Raw genomic sequence first — 16253 nt, forward strand, 5'->3', positions numbered from 1 at the left:
TGCCTTGTCATATGATACAATTTTATTTGGTACTTCAATGAGGTTTAAAAGTCAAATTTCAATGTCTAACAATAAATTACTATTAATATTGGCAGGAGTTGCCATTCAACACATCACTAGGAATTGGAAAGACTATACAAGACTCAATTATACTTTTTGGTGGAGTTCAGTATGTTATATGTATAAGATGGAAAGAGTTCTTGCTTTACAGAATGGGAATTATGATAGGTTTAGAAAGATATGGGGGCCATTGATTGAATATTCAAATGATTAGACACCTTTAAATACTTGAAATTTTATAATAAGAAGGGATATAATACATTTATGAATGAATATTATTGATATAGGGAGGGCTGGGAGGATGGGATGGGGGGTAATTTAAAGTATTTAAGATTTATGGTTAAGAATGTACAAGTGATTTTGTATAGTATAAGATATCATATTGTATACTTGTTAATTGAAGTGAAAATGAATAAAGAATTTAAAAAAAAAAAGAATCTACCACCCCTCAACCTCAAATTATGTCCTCTGGTTTTACCGTTTTCCTTTCTCTGGAAAAGATTTAGTTCTACGTTAATACCCTTCAAGTATTTGAACGTCTGAATCATATCTCCCCTGTCCCTCTTTTCCTCTAGGGTATACATATTCAGGGCTTCCAGTCTTTCCTCATACGTCTTCTGGCACAAACCTCCTATCATTTTCGTCGCCCTCCTCTGGACCGCTTCAAGTCTTCTTACGTCCTTCGCCAGATACGGTCTCCAAAACTGTACTTTGCAGGAAAGGTGGAAGAAGTGAGAAATGATAGAGAAGTTTAAATACCTCCTCAAATAATTTTATATTACTCACCAGAGATGGGCTGTGGTCCAATGATAAACATTTAGGGCTCCTTTTATGAAGGCGTGTTAAGGCCTTAATGTGTGGAATAGCACTCGCTAAAATGCTGCGCGCGCTAGCCGCTACCGCCTCCTCTTGAGCAGGCGGTAGTTTTTCGGCTAGCGCACACTAATCCGGTGCATGCACTAAAAACGCTAGCGCACCTTCGTAAAAGGAGCCCTTAATGTTTATCACATTAAATGTTTATCGTGGGACCACAGCCCATCTCTGGCGAGTAATATAAAATTATTTGAGGTGGTGTTTCTATTGTTACTCTTTATATTCTTCTTGTGAGAGTTGTTTAAATACCTACATGGCATAAATGCACATGAGGCAAATCTCTTTCATTTGAAAGGAAGCTCCGTAATATGAGAACATAGGATGAGGTGACAGGTTCAGAAATAATCTAAGAAAATAGTTTTTTACAGAAAGGGTGGTAGATGCGTGGAATAGTCTCCGACTGTATCTGAGTTCAAGAATGTGTGTGACAAGCATGTGGGATCTCTTAGGGAGAAGAGGAGATAATGGATGCTGTGGATGGGCAAACTGAATGGGCCATTTGGTCTTATCTGCTTTCATGATTATATGTTTCTATTTAGCTGTCACAATTGCAATTCAGTTAATTTATAGTAATCCTCAACACAATATGTGACACTTTCATCATGTTTAGGGCATTATCACTGATTTATTCTGCAATTATTACACTTATACAATAATCCTGTAAGTACCTATTCCAATGCTATTTTTTTAAAAGTACAGAAAAGTTCAATAACAGTAATACTAATAACTCAAATCCCAAACTAAGTTCTCCTCCCATGAAAAAAACAGCAATGCTTTGTAAGAAAATGGAAGTATATGGGCTATCTTAACTCTAATAACCAAATTAAAATTAGTCTGATCCACCAAATAGTTCCAATCCCCAGTAAGTTTTCAGTTCAGACAGCTTATTTACACCCTTATTGTTAAAATCACTGTTTCCACAGAAATCTGCTTTGTTGAGGGTTGTCTGGGATATAGTATAGTTTTATAACTTTTTAGTTTCCAGCTTCATTATTTCCTTTTATTTGTACTTCCAGTTCTCGGTGGTAGAAAACCACTGAAGTAGGCCACCAGCAGTGGCTAAGCGTGCAGCAGCTCCCAGGGATGCTGTCACAGTGCTACGAGGGACACTGATCTGGGAGAATGTCCTAGAGCCTGCTGGCAGCAATGACGACTTGTGCTCTTTGTCTACTTGCTGATGAGGGACGCTGCCATCATGGCTACTGGTACTAAAAACTAGAGTTTTACTGTTTGACAAGTAGTCTTTTCTCGGTAAATGGCTCCCTAAAAATGAAATGAAAGAGAGAAAGAAAAAAAACAGGTTGGCAAAATGTGTGCTGAAATTATATCATGATTAACACCCCATTACACTTTTGGAGGTCAATTTTCAAAAACAGGATGGGTGCAGAGGACTAGATCAAATAGAAGAGGAAAGCAGAATAACTTCTGGTACATAACAAAGTTGGGAAGCAGAAGAAAAGTGAACTTGTTTACCTATAAGTAGTAAATTATGAAGAAAGCAGTTCACATCATATACATGGGTGGCATCAGAAGAAAATGGTTTTCCAGGAGTTTCTGAAACTTTTTTGAGAATATGTGACATTGAAGGAAGCATCTTTCAGTTCTATAATTAAGCTTACAAGCTCAGTTTCAGGAAAGAAGGGAAAGAGGAAAATCTGGGAACTACATCTTAACAGAACACTTGTTAAGGTAAGTAAATTTCCTTCCTCTAAAGCCAAGCAGTTCCACCAAATTCGCATATATAGGAATAAGGGGTTAAACTTACCTCTTATGCTACCTAACCTCGGAAATACGGAAAACAACAACATAAAGGTGGTCCACATTTCCCTTATCCTTGAAGGCAAATTAACTTTACATTAAAAAACTGAAATAGTTGGATGAGTTCAGCATTTTCAGAAAATAAACCCTCTTAATATTGCTTCACTATGGGAAACAATGAAATGCTAAGTGACTGTTCGTTTCCAAATGTCTTAGCTTTCTCCTGCTATTAAATTTATAGCAAAGACGGTGGCCAGGAAAAAAATTGAAGTAATCAGCACTTTAGCACCCTTTTCCGCCCCATCACCTAAGTGCATATCCGAGATTTATATGTTTGTAGACAAATCTTCCTAAATTTTTTTTTTTACACTCAAATTTACACCAGAATGTTTTGCAGTAACTAAGCAAAGAAAGATTAGGTTCTTATCTCGATAATCTTCTTTCTTGAAGATGTGTCTAGTAGTCATCTGAACTCACAAGTTCTCAGCCTATTCTATCTCTGTCTGACAGATGCTCTGGATTAGAGAATGTGCAGGAAACTCGGCCTCTAAAGCCACCCTCAGTAGGTTTCCTTCCAAGGGGATGCTGTTTGGAAAGGATCTGGATGACATGATGGCCTGGACAGCAGACCCCAAGCAACTTGAAATTCAGGGCACAGGAATTTTCAATGCTCTCGAAGATTCTGTTCTTATGCAGGAGGCCAAAGGACAGAGGTCCTTTCAGGGGTTGTGACAGAGGTTCAGTGGGAGCAGAAAGCAGCCAGCCTCCAAGAAAATGCAGTGATTGTGTGTGATTGAGATTCTGATAGGAGTTTAAAGACTATAGTACAAGTGGAGGAGGGGATGTATGGGGAGGTTTATGCTGTGAGTGAGGAGATGGAAGACATGAAGAAATTTTTAGGAGACTGTGTTGATGCTTGAGCGTTTTGGAACAAGGAGCATTGAGAGGTGCAGATAGAAGTGAAATGGGCTGAGGGGGATGATAACTTTCTTGTAATATAGTGGGAGGTTGTGGGGATCCCACTGTGATTGTTTGGAGGAGGTAGATGGGAGGGGAGTGGGGAACATTGTCTGGGATAGGGAGATATAGCACAGTTACTTACCGTAACAGGTGTTATCCAGGGACAGCAGGCAGATATTCTTTACGCATGGGTGACGTCACCGACGGAGCCCACGGTACGGACCTTTTTACTAGAAAGTTCTAGTTGGCCACACCGCGCGTGCGCGAGTGCCTTCCCGCCCGACGGAGGAGAGCGTGGTCCCCAGTTAGTATAAGCCAGCTAAGAAGCCAACCCGGGGAGGAGGGTGGGACGTAAGAATATCTGCCTGCTGTCCCTGGATAACACCTGTTACGGTAAGTAACTGTGCTTTATCCCAGGACAAGCAGGCAGCATATTCTTTACGCATGGGTGACCTCCAAGCTAACAAAGAGGGAGTAGGGATGGTTGGCCATTAGGAAAATAAATTCTGAAGTACAGATTGGCCGAAGTGCCCATCCCGTCTGGAGAAAGCATCCAGACAGTAGTGAGTAGTGAATGTGTGAACTGAGGACCAGGTGGCCGCCTTGCAGATTTCCTCAATGGGTGTGGAACGGAGGAAAGCAACAGAAGCGGCCATAGCTCTTACCCTGTGGGCCGTGACAGCACCGTCTAGTGACAGACCGGCCCGAGCGTAACAGAACGCGATGCAAGCTGCAAGCCAGTTGGATAGCGTCCGTTTAGAGACCGGTCGACCCAAACGATTCGGGTCGAAGGTCAGGAAGAGCTGAGGGGACAAGCGGTGAGCCCTTGTACGATCAAGATAGTAAGCCAGGGCACGCTTGCAGTCAAGGCTGTGCAATGCCTGTTCTCCGGGATGTGAATGAGGTTTCGGGAAGAAAACAGGCAACACAATGGACTGGTTGAGGTGAAAAGCTGAGACCACCTTTGGAAGGAACTTTGGATGGGTGCGCAGAACCACCTTGTCATGGTGAAAAATAGTGAACGGTGGATCGGCAACCAGTGCATGAAGCTCACTAACCCTCCTGGCAGAGGTGATGGCAATGAGGAAAAGAACCTTCCATGTCAGAAATTTGAGCGAAGTTGTGGCAAGCGGCTCAAAGGGAGGTTTCATGAGGGCAGATAAAACCACATTCAGGTCCCAGACGACCGGAGGAGGCTTCAGAGGTGGTTTGACGTTGAAGAGGCCCCTCATGAATCGGGAAACCAGAGGGTGAGCCGTGAGAGGTTTTCCTAAGACAGGTTCATGAAATGCCGTGATGGCACTGAGATGGACTCTGATAGAGGTAGACTTGAGGCCTGCGTTGGACAGGGAGAGCAAGTAGTCCAGAACAGTTTCCACCGCTAAAGAGGTGGGATTGTGATGATGACGGAGGCACCAAGAGGAGAACCTGGTCCACTTCTGATGGTAACATTGGAGGGTGGCCGGTTTCCTGGAGGCGTCCAAAATGAGACGGACAGGCTGAGACAGATTTCCTGAAGAGGTCAGCCCGAGAGAAACCAAGCTGTCAGGTGGAGCGAAGACAGATTGGGATGTAGTAGAGACTGATGTTGCTGTGTAAGAAGAGTAGGAAACACAGGTAGAGGAATGGGATCCCTGGAGCTGAGCTGAAGCAGGAGGGAGAACCAGTGTTGACGAGGCCACCGGGGAGCTATGAGGATCATGGTGGCTCCGTCCCTGCGGAGCTTGGATAAAGTCCGCAACATCAGAGGTAGAGGAGGAAAGGCATAGAGGAACCGATCCGTCCAGTCGAGAAGGAATGCATCCGGGGCCAGACGATGAGGAGAGAAGAGTCTGGAGCAGAACCGGGGCAGCTGATGGTTGTGAGGAGCTGCGAATAGGTCCACCTGCGGAGTGCCCCAGCGAGCAAAGATGGAGTGGAGCGTGGGAGGATCCAAAGTCCACTCGTGAGGTTGAAGGATGCGGCTGAGATTGTCGGCCAGGGAGTTCTGTTCGCCCTGGATGTAGACAGCCTTGAGGAAGAGATTGCGGGCCGTGGCCCAGGTCCAAATGCGAAGAGCCTCCTGACAAAGGAGGCGAGATCCGGTGCCGCCCTGTTTGTTGATGTAGTACATGGCAACTTGGTTGTCCGTGCACAGGAGCAGAACCTGAGGGCAAAGAAGGTGCTGGAAGGCCTTGAGAGCATAGAACATGGCTCGTAGTTCCAGAAAATTGATGTGATGAAGACGCTCCTGCGGGGTCCAAAGATCTTGGGTGCGTAGGTCTCCCAGGTGAGCTCCCCATGCATAAGGGGAGGCATCCGTGGTGATGGTCATGGAATGCGGGGGCAGATGAAAAAGAAGGCCCCTGGAAAGATTTGAGGAGTTCAACCACCATTGTAGAGATTGCTGAAGAGACGATGTCACAGAGATGGGATGAGAAAGAAGGTTCGAGGTCTGTGACCACTGGTTGGCCAGAGTCCATTGAGGTGTTCTGAGGTGGAGTCGTGCCAGGGGAAGCACATGTACCGTCGAGGCCATGTGGCCCAGGAGGACGGGGAGTGGGGAACATTGTCTGGGATAGGGAGATATTGGGAAAGAACACTTTGAATCAATCTTGGATATATTTACAATGGCTGGGGAGATATTTTGAATAGGAACTTATAATGTAAGAGCCAATGAAAAGTATGTGAGGGACTTGCACTTTCCAGAAATTTATTGGGTCTCTACGGGTAGTTTATTTAAAAAGGCGGGGGTGAGAATATTACTGGCTAGGTGGCTTAATGTGGATGTAAGAAGGTAATCAGACTTCCAGGGAAGATTTTAATGGTGAGGGAATCAATTGGACCGTTGGATGATCAAGGAGCAAAAGGGGCGATCAAGGAGGATAAGGCCATAGAAGAGAGACTGAATGAATTCTTTGCTTCAGTCTTTACAGAAGAAGATGTAAGAAATCTACCTGAACCGAAAATGGTTTTCAAGGGTGATGATGCAGAGGAACTGAAAGAAATCTGGGTGGATCTGGAAGCTGTACTGAGCCAAATCAACAAGTTAAAAAGTAATAAATTGCCTAGACCGGATGGTATACAACCCAGGGTACAAAAAGAACTCAAACATCGTCTGTAGTACCTGAAGATTGGAGGGTGGCCAATGTTATGCCAATTTTTAAAAAGGGTTCCAGGAGAGATCCGGGAGATTATAGATTAGTAAGCCTGACTTCAATGTCGGGCAAAATGGTGGAAACAATTATAAAAAATAAAATTGTGTAACACGTAGACAAACATGATCTACTGAGATAGAGTCAGCATGGGTTTAGCCGAGGGAAATCCTGAATCACCAATTTGCTTCACTTCTTTGAAGGGGTGAATAAACATGTGGATAAAGGTGAGCTGGTTGATGTAGTGTATCTAGATTTTCAGAAAGCTTTTGACAAAGTTCCTCATAAGAGGCTCTTGAAAAAAATTAGAGTCATGGGATAGGAGACAAGTTCAGTTGTGGATTAAGAATTGGTTATCAGATACAAAACAGAGGGTAGGGTTAAATGGCCATGTTTCTCAATGGAGAAGAGTAAACAGTGGAGTGCTGCAGGGATCTGTACTGGGACCGGTGCTATTTAACTTATTTATAAATGATTTGGAAATTGGAACGACAAGTGAGGTGATTAAATTTGCAGAAGACCATAAACTGCTCAAAGTTGTTAAAACATATGCGGATTGCAGGCAGACCTTAGGAAATTGGAAGACTGGGCGTTCAAATGACAGATTTAATGTGGACAAATGCAAAGTGATGCACTTTGGGAAGAATAACTCGAATCACAGTTACCGGATGCTAGGGTCCACTTGGGGGTTAACGTCCAAGAAAAAGATCTGGGTGTCATCGTAGACAATATGATGAAACCTTTTGCCCAATGTGTGGCAGCAGCCAAAAAAGCAAACAGGATGCTAGGAATTATTAAAAAAGGGATGGTTAACAAGACTAAGAATGTTAATAATGCCCCTGTATCGTTCCATAGTGCAACCTCATCTGGAGTATTGTGTTCAATTCTGGTCTCCTTATCTCAAGAAAGATATAGCAGTACTAGAAAAGGTTCAAAGAAGAGCGACCAAGATGATAAAGGGGATGAACTTCTCTTGTATACAAGGAAATGAAATACCAGTAGATATGATCTGGAGTTCCTTTCAAGACTTAGAATGGAATAATTATACCAAACTATATAACAAATACTCTAAGTCATATTGCGTTCTGGACTCATGTCCCCCGGAAATTATGAAAATGGCGCCATTAAAATTTAAACTATCGCTGCTGCACTACTTAGCCCATAACCTAAAAAATGGGAAGTTCCTCATTAACAACTGTCACATAATAATAACCCCAATCCTAAAAAACAGTAAAGAATCATCAGCTCTAGTAACCAACTACAGACCTGTAGCATCCATTCCATTTATTGTAAAAATCATGGCGGGATTGGTACACACCCAACTGATGGAATATCTTAACCAGTTCTCTCTCCTACATGAAATTCAATCCGGTTTTAGACCTTTATTCAGTACGGAGACAGTAATTGCGGCTATCTTAGATAACTTGTGTCTATTGTTTAGCAAGGGCCTCAATGCTTTGATCATGCAATTTAACATGAGGTCTGCCTTTGATCTAGTAGACAATGGGAAAATGCTACAATGTTTGGACGCTATCGGTATCAGGGATGAGGTGTTAAACTGGTTTCATCGCTTCCTCGTGTCCCGTACCTATCAGGTACGGTTCAATTATGATCTCTCCGATACCTGGAGCAATCCATCCAGTGTGCTGCAGGGTTTACCGCTGTCCCCATTGCTCTTCAATGTCTACATATCCTCACTGGGTGCGCAATTAACCCAGCTGGGAATAAAATTATTCAGTTACGCTGATGACTTCACGATCATCATCCCATTTGCTATCTCGGAAACCATTCCCAAGGCATCAGAAGCTATAAATTTGATGGAGCAATGGATGACTGACTTCAAGCTCAAACTTAATTCAGAAAAACGAAATTCTTCGTTGCTTCGCCACATTCGCTTAACAACAAAAAACCTCTATGCATCAATAACCTTAGTTATCCTATTCAATCTACCATGAAAATACTGGGCATAACTCTGGATCAATGCCTAACCATGAAAGACCAGGTGGACTCCTTAATCAGGAAGGGTTTTTTCATTCTCTGGAAACTTAGATCCATCAAACCATATTTTGATATGTCAGCATTCAGAATCCTGGTACAATCCCTCATACTAAGCCAACTGGATTGCTGTAACATCGCCTATTCAGCAATCTCCCAAAAGAATATGCGACGTTTACAATTAATGCAAAATGCAGCGGTCAGACTAATCTTCGGGCTAAAGAAATTTGATCAGGTGACATCTTACTACCGGCAGTTGCACTGGCTACCAATGGAAGCACGTGTAAAGTTTAAGTTCGCCTGCTTTTGCTTTAAAGTACTATACGGACTAACCCATAAATACATAACTGATCTTTTCTCCTTCTCAGCCAACAGACACAAGAGAAGCTCACATTCGCACTTCGTTTCCCCCCCAGTTAAAGGATGTAAACTGAAAAAACACCATGAACACCTTCTCTCACATCAGGCAGCATTATGGGATAAAGATCTAGAACAATTATTCTCGTCCACTCCTACGAGGAATTCAGAAAATGCCTAAAAACTTATTTGTTCCTAAAGTATCTAGACAACTAACCCATTCATCTCTTTCTCCTTAACGGTTCTTTTGTCCTATTACCACTTTCTTTCCTTTACCTCTTTTAAATTCAATCTACTTGTACCTCTTTTAGTCTTTTGTAAACCACATAGAACTTCACGGTACTGCGGTATATAAACTGTTATTATTATTTGTATGAGGAAAGACTAAAATGGTTAGGGCTCTTCAGCTTGGAAAAGAGAAGGCTGAGGGAAGATATGATTGAAGTCTACAAAATCCTGAATGGAGAATAATGGATACAAGTGGATTGATTTTTCACTTCATCAAAAATTATAAAGACTAGGGGACACTTGATGAAGTTACAGGGAAATACTTTTAAAACCAATAGGAGGAAATATTTTTTCAGTCAGAGAATAGTTAATCTCTGGAATGCATTGCCAGAGGTTGTGGTAAGAGCGGATAGCATATCTGGTTTTAAAGAAAGGTTTGGACAATTTCCTGGAGGAAAAGTCTATAGTCTGTTTTTGACTGTGACATGGGGGAGGCTGCTGCTTATCCCTGGATCGGTAGCATTGAATATTGCTACTCCTTGGGTTTTGACCAGGTATTAGGGACCTGGATTGGCCACCGTGAGAATGGACTACTGGGCTTGATGGACTGTCTGACCCAGTAAGGATGTTCTTATGTTCACCTTAGTTAATATGTTCCTAATGAGAACAAGGGAGATTTTTTTTTTTTTTTTACAATAACTAACACCTAAGATATTGCAGTATAAAGAGGGCTCCCTAATTTTAAGGGGAGATTTCAACTTGACAATGACATCAGCCCTAGTTAACTCAGGGAGGGTGGTAGAATATGCAAAGAAAGATAGATGAATTCTGAGAGACACAAGATAGGAACTTAATGTGGAGGATAGGTGGCGCTGATTGTATCCCAAAGGCAGAGATTATACCCACTACTCTGCAGTGCATGATTCTTACTCTAGGAACAACCATATTTATAAGAACATAAGAAGTTGCCTCCGCTGGGTCAGACCAGAGGTCCATCGTGCCCAGTAGTCCGCACCCGCGGCGGCCCATCAGGTCCATGACCTGTCAGTGGTCCCTGAACTCATCCTATAACCTATCACTACTTCTATCTGTACCCCTCAATCCCCTTCTCCTTCAGGAATTTATCTAAACCCACTTTGAATCCCTGTATTGTGTTCTGTTCAATCACAGCTTCCGGGAGTGCGTTCCATGTGTCCACCACTCTCTGGGTAAAGAAGAACTTCCTGGCATTGGTTCTAAACCTGTCCCCTTTCAGTTTCTCCAAGTGCCCCCTTGTACTTGTTGTTCCCCACAGTCTGAAGAATCTATCCCTATCTACCTTATCTATGCCTTTCAGGATCTTAAAAGTTTCTATCATGTCTCCTCTAAGTCTCCGCTTTTCCAGGGAGAACAGCCCCAGCTTTTCCAGCCTGTCGGCATATGACAAGTTTTCCATACCTCTTATCATTTTTGTCGCTCTTCTCTGGACCCCCTCAAGTATTGCCATGTCCTTCTTGAGGTACGGCGACCAATACTGGACACAGTACTCCAGATGCGGGCGTACCATAGCACGATACAGCGGCATGATGACTTCCTTTGACCTGGTCGTGATACCCTTCTTGATAATACCCAGCATTCTGTTGGCTTTCTTTGAAGCTGTCGCACATTGTACTGATGCTTTCATTGTTGTATCCACCAGCACACCCAGGTCTCTTTCGAGGTTGCTTACCCCTAGCAATGATCCCCCCATTGCATAGCTGAACATCGGGTTCTTTTTCCCAACATGCATGACCTTGCATTTCTCTATATTAAAACACGGCAGGAATAGAATCTGTCACCTGATCTGATCATGTGCCAACTTGGGTTAACAATAAAAAATCAATTACAGACAATTGAAGGCTCCCTTCAGATTGGCACTACCTCAGGATTTTATTTTCCTCAAGTCTGGCACCAGATAGGGACAAGAAGGCCACTAAACAACTTCCAACAGACCTACAATAACCAAGCCTGGCAACAGCTTACCACACCTGCTGAGACTGAGGACAGACTGCTTAAGTTAAGGGGAAGCACAGCTGCCCTATCCCCAGTCCAATCTGGCTTCCGTAAGGGCCACAGCACAGAATCAGTTCTCATTGATATCATCGACGACAGCTGGTCAATACTGGACAAAGGCAACGACGCCCTACTAGTCCTACTTGACCTTAGCGCTGCCTTCGACACAGTTGACCATCACCTACTCACATCTAGGCTCCACGACCTCGGAATCAAAGACACAGCCCTCCAATGGATCACCTCCTTCCTGCACCAAAGGACCCAAACAGTCCTACTAGGGACACATAAATCTAACCCTAAGCCTATCAAATATGGCGTTCCTCAAGGCGCCCTTCTATCCCCCCTTCTATTCAATCTCTACATCAAACCCGTCATCGATATAGCGCAAAAATATAAAATCAAAATCCACTCTTATGCAGATGACATCCAGCTGCTCCTCCCCTTAGGCGAAAATCGGCCATCCCAAATTGCTAACCTCGAACTCTGCCTCACTGACATGAAAACTTGGATGTCAAACAACAAGCTTCAACTTAACGCATCCAAAACCGAACTCCTATGGATCAGAAACAAAAACACCAAATACCTACGACCTACACTAACATGGGATTCCACTCGACTAACGGCAGCAGATCAAGTTCGCAGCCTGGGAGTAACCCTAGACGGACACCTATCCTTATCCAACCACATATCCCAAGTAGTCTCCACCTCCTTCTACTACCTTCGCCAACTGAAAAGGATCAAACCCTACATCTCCAAACCAGACCTCGCCCAACTCCTATACGCATATGTCCTCTCCAGAATGGATTATTGTAACTCGCTATTTAACGGACTAACCAAAAATAATATCAGACGCCTCCAACGGGTCCAAAATGCAGCCATCCGCCTCCTACACAACCTCAACTACCGCGATTCCATCTCCCCGGCACTCCATGCTGAACACTGGCTCCCAATTAGCCAACGCTGTACTTTCAAAGCCCTAACAATTGCCCACAAGAGAATCTACTCCACCACCCCCTCCTACATAAAATCCAAACTTCCCATCTACAACCCCACTCGCATCCTCCGCTCAAAGTCAGAGACACGCCTATGCGTCCCCCCCGGAAGATCCCTGCTCACAGAAACTGCCCACAAACGATCCTACAGCCACTTCATTCCACACCTCTGGAACCAACTTCCCCCCCAACTTAGACAACAGAACTCATTATTAGCATTCCGTAAATCGGTAAAGACCCTCCTCTTCAATTAAAGATCTCCTCTGTCTCTCCCCCCCTTAAGCCCCTCCCTCCACTCTCCTATCTCCTTCCCGAAACTCCAGTATGACCCTCTCTTACTCTATCCACGAAAAAGTTGCATCTATATGCTTATAACTTACCGTAAATTAAACTACGGTATTTCCCCCTCTCTCTCTCTGCTTAATCTCCCTGTATTCAATTCTCTCTAAAAACTATAAATCCAACCACTAAACCTGTTGTACTACTTATATGTCTAGTTACTCCGCACTGTGTATGTTCATTTGTAAACCGTTCTGAGCTATTGGGAGGACGGGATAAAAATCTAAATAAATAAATAAATAAAATAAAATAAATAAATACTTGTATTACAGCCAAAAGGTTTTCTCTCAGTCTCCACCTGCTGTTCATGGTAAGCTATTACCCATCAGTGAATTATATCAGTCTGGAGAGGTGCTAAAGGAATAGGTATTCATGTATTTTATGAAGTTTTATTTGGTTCAGTATGAATTTTATTGTATGTATATAGGGCTATTGATTAATTGTAAAAAAATTTCCATAGTCTCCCTTAAGCAGCACTTAAAGCCACATAAAGGCATCTTTCAAGCTGCTAATCCCATCTCTGCTATAATGTATATAGAACAAACCTACTGAAGCTCTATCAACTCCTCTGATGAATGTATGCTGGAAAAAATATGTAAAAGGTCAATCTGAGCATCCATTCGTTAAACATGACAACAGCAATGAAGGGATAAAAAATTGCCCAGAATAAAACAGGAACATCTCAGATGAGTTTAAATATTAGTTCAGTATTTTCAGAGCATGAACACCCCCTACTGCTTTACTACATAGACATTGCTCCAGAATGTAGGCCTACTACATTCCAAAAGTTCCCAAAAGCTTCCAAGCTTAAAACTATAGCAAGTCAATACATTTTGATTCATTTAGATCAGTGGTCTCAAACTCAATCCCTTTGCAGGGCCACATTTTGGATTTGTAGGTATTTGGAGGGCCTCAGAAAAAATAGTTAATGTCTTATTAAAGAAATGACAATTTTGCATGAGGTAAAACTCTTTATAGTTTATAAATCTTTCCTTTTGGCTAAGTCTTTAATAATAATACAGTGGAACCTCGGTTTGCAAGTAACCCGGTTTGCGAGTGTTTTGCAAGACGAGCAAAACACTTAGCAAACTTTTGTCTCGGAGAGAACGAGAGCCAGAAGGCCTTGAGCATGAGCAGATGCTCAAGGCCCAGCCCAGGTAAGAGGCGGGAGCTTTCTTTCACTCGCACAAGCAGCAGATGGGGTAAGGAGCATGTTTGGGAGGGAGGGCGGGCGGATGCCTCTTTCAGCACAGGGGTGCGATGTGGTTCTCGCTGGGGGGGGGGGGGGGGTTTGCGATGCCGGTTCAGGGGGTGCAATGCCGGTTAGAGCGAGGGGGAGGGGGTGATGGCGCATCACCGGTAGCATCAGGGGGGGGGGGAGGGAGGAGGAGGTAGAACGAATCAAAGCGAGTTTCCATTTATTCCTATGTGGAAACTTGCTTTGATATACAAGTAACTTGGTTTACGAGCATGCTTCTGGAATGAATTATGCTCGTAAACCAAGGTTCCACTGTATTATAATTTATAGCTAAAGAGACATATGATCAAGAAACTGTTTTATTTTACTTTTGTGATTATGATAAACATATTTAGGGCCTCAAAATAGTACCTAGCAGGCCAAATGTGGCTGTGAGTTTGAGACCACTGATTTAGATGAATAACTTAATGGTTACTTTGTTTTCCAAGTAAATAGCAATGAACTACTTTACAGCATTGTTAATACTGATATTAGTGATGCTTTACCATTATGCTCCCTCTCTGTGGCCAGTAGCTGAAGCTGTCTGGATGACTCTTGCAATACTGGCTCTGAGGGTCTCTCAGGCGCTGTCTGCAGTGACTTGGGCTCCAGAGGTTGTTTAAGCGGCATGTGCTGTAAGTGAGGCTCCTCTGTTTGCTTAGCTGGTGTCTGTGGAGGGTTTTGCTGTTTGCGATGTGGTAAGGAGATATAGCACTCTTCAAAACATTTTGTCAGAACAGCAGGCTCCATGGCATCCCCCATAAAGCTGGATGGCTGTGTTCAAAATTGTAAAGCATAAAAAAATGAGGTAACAAATTAGTTCAATATAGTCTATTTAAACTAGAGAATGACACGGTGGCGGCTAGCCGCGTTTAGCCGCGGGTAACCTGCCGAAACGGGGAAAGAAAAATAGCAGTCGCTGCGGGGACGGGGACAAGGCCATTCACCGCCCCGTGGAGCGGTGAATGGTCTTGTCTCCGCAGTGAGTCATCAAGGATCGCGCGGTCCCCGCAGCCCCTGCCTGCCCGATCAATCTTAGCCAGCTCCCTCCCTTCACCTCACCTTAGTTTGCAGGCTTTCTTTTTCGGCGTCCCGCTTGCTATCAAAGAGCCCCGCAGGCACGGCTGCTCAGTGTTCAATCTTCTGCTCTAACACAACCAGAAACAGGAAGTTGCAGCAGAGCAGAAGATTGAACACTGAGCAGCCGCGCGTGCGCGGCTCTTTGATAGCGTGCAGGTCGCCGAAAAAGAAAGCCTGCAAACTAAGGTGAGGTGAAGGGAGGGAGCTGGCTAAACGGTACGATTGATCGGGCAGGCGGGTGGGGGCTGCGGGGACCGCGCGTGTTCCCGGCTCACACTGGAAGGAGAGAGTGAAAGGGAAAAGGATTCTGGGCCAAGGGGATGAAGACGGAAAGAAAAACCCACAGCAGGAAAGAAAGGGGAGGACAGGCAGGTGAGCCAGATGCTGGAAACAGGGGGGGGGGGGGGGGGGAAGAAAGAGGGAAAGAAGCTAGATGGGGTTGAAAAGAAGAGACACACTGGTATGGAAGAGGAAGATAGGGGAAATCTGAACACAGGAAGGTAACAGAAAGAGGGAAAATTATGTGCATGGGGCATAGGGACAGAGACATAAAGGGGACATGCCATGGGGATGGCATATGGACACAGGGGGGGGGGCAATGGCAGATACATAGGGGAGATATTTGAAATAGGGAAAATAGGAGCACAGAAGCGAGATGGTTTGTGGGGATGGGACAGGGACCGAGCTCGCAGGCTCCAGTGGCTTGCACAAATTACATTGTAACGTGCCACGAAAATAAGAGGGAGGAAGGTAGATAGATAGGCCATGCGAGAGGAGCTGAAGGGTGGTAGAAAAGAACAGATGGTAAAGGAGGGAGGGAAGGGTGGTGGTGGAAAGGAATAGAACAGATATTGAAGGAGGGTGGAGAGGAACAGACCCTGAAGGGAAATGTGGAAGACAGAGTGGGGAGAAGATGCTGGAAGGGAAGAAGACAGATACCAGACTATGGGGGAGCGGAGGGAAAAAGATGGGTGCTAGACCAATTGGCAGGAGGGGTGAAGGGAGAGGCACAGTAACAGCAAATGGAAGACGCAGAGAGAAGACACACAGTGGATGGAAGGAATTGAATGAGAAGATGTGGAAAGCAGAAACCAAACAAAAGGTAGAAAAAAAAATTCTATTTATTTATTTATTTTTTGCTTTAGGATAAAGTAGTATATTAGTTGTGTTGATAAATATTTATAAACAAAGCCCTACCAGCTGAACATC

At 43.9% G+C, this 16253-nt stretch overlaps 1 protein-coding gene across 3 annotated transcripts in view; it reads right to left on the reverse strand.

Annotated features, from left to right (window-relative positions):
* Window positions 1-1539: 1539 nt before the first annotated feature.
* TDRD5 (tudor domain containing 5) overlaps window positions 1540-16253 on the reverse strand; it is a 120867-nt gene continuing 106153 nt past the window's right edge. For all 3 annotated transcript variants that reach the window (XM_033916886.1, XM_033916885.1, XM_033916888.1), the window contains exons 15-16: window positions 14471-14738; window positions 1540-2196 (exon numbers count right to left, since the gene is read on the reverse strand). In XM_033916886.1, coding sequence (XP_033772777.1) covers window positions 1934-2196; window positions 14471-14738 — 531 coding nt within the window. In that variant the 3' untranslated portion in view covers window positions 1540-1933. The remainder of the gene's footprint in view (window positions 2197-14470; window positions 14739-16253) is intronic.

Source organism: Geotrypetes seraphini, chromosome 12 (assembly GCF_902459505.1).
Source record: "Geotrypetes seraphini chromosome 12, aGeoSer1.1, whole genome shotgun sequence".
Taxonomy (NCBI): domain Eukaryota; kingdom Metazoa; phylum Chordata; class Amphibia; order Gymnophiona; family Dermophiidae; genus Geotrypetes; species Geotrypetes seraphini.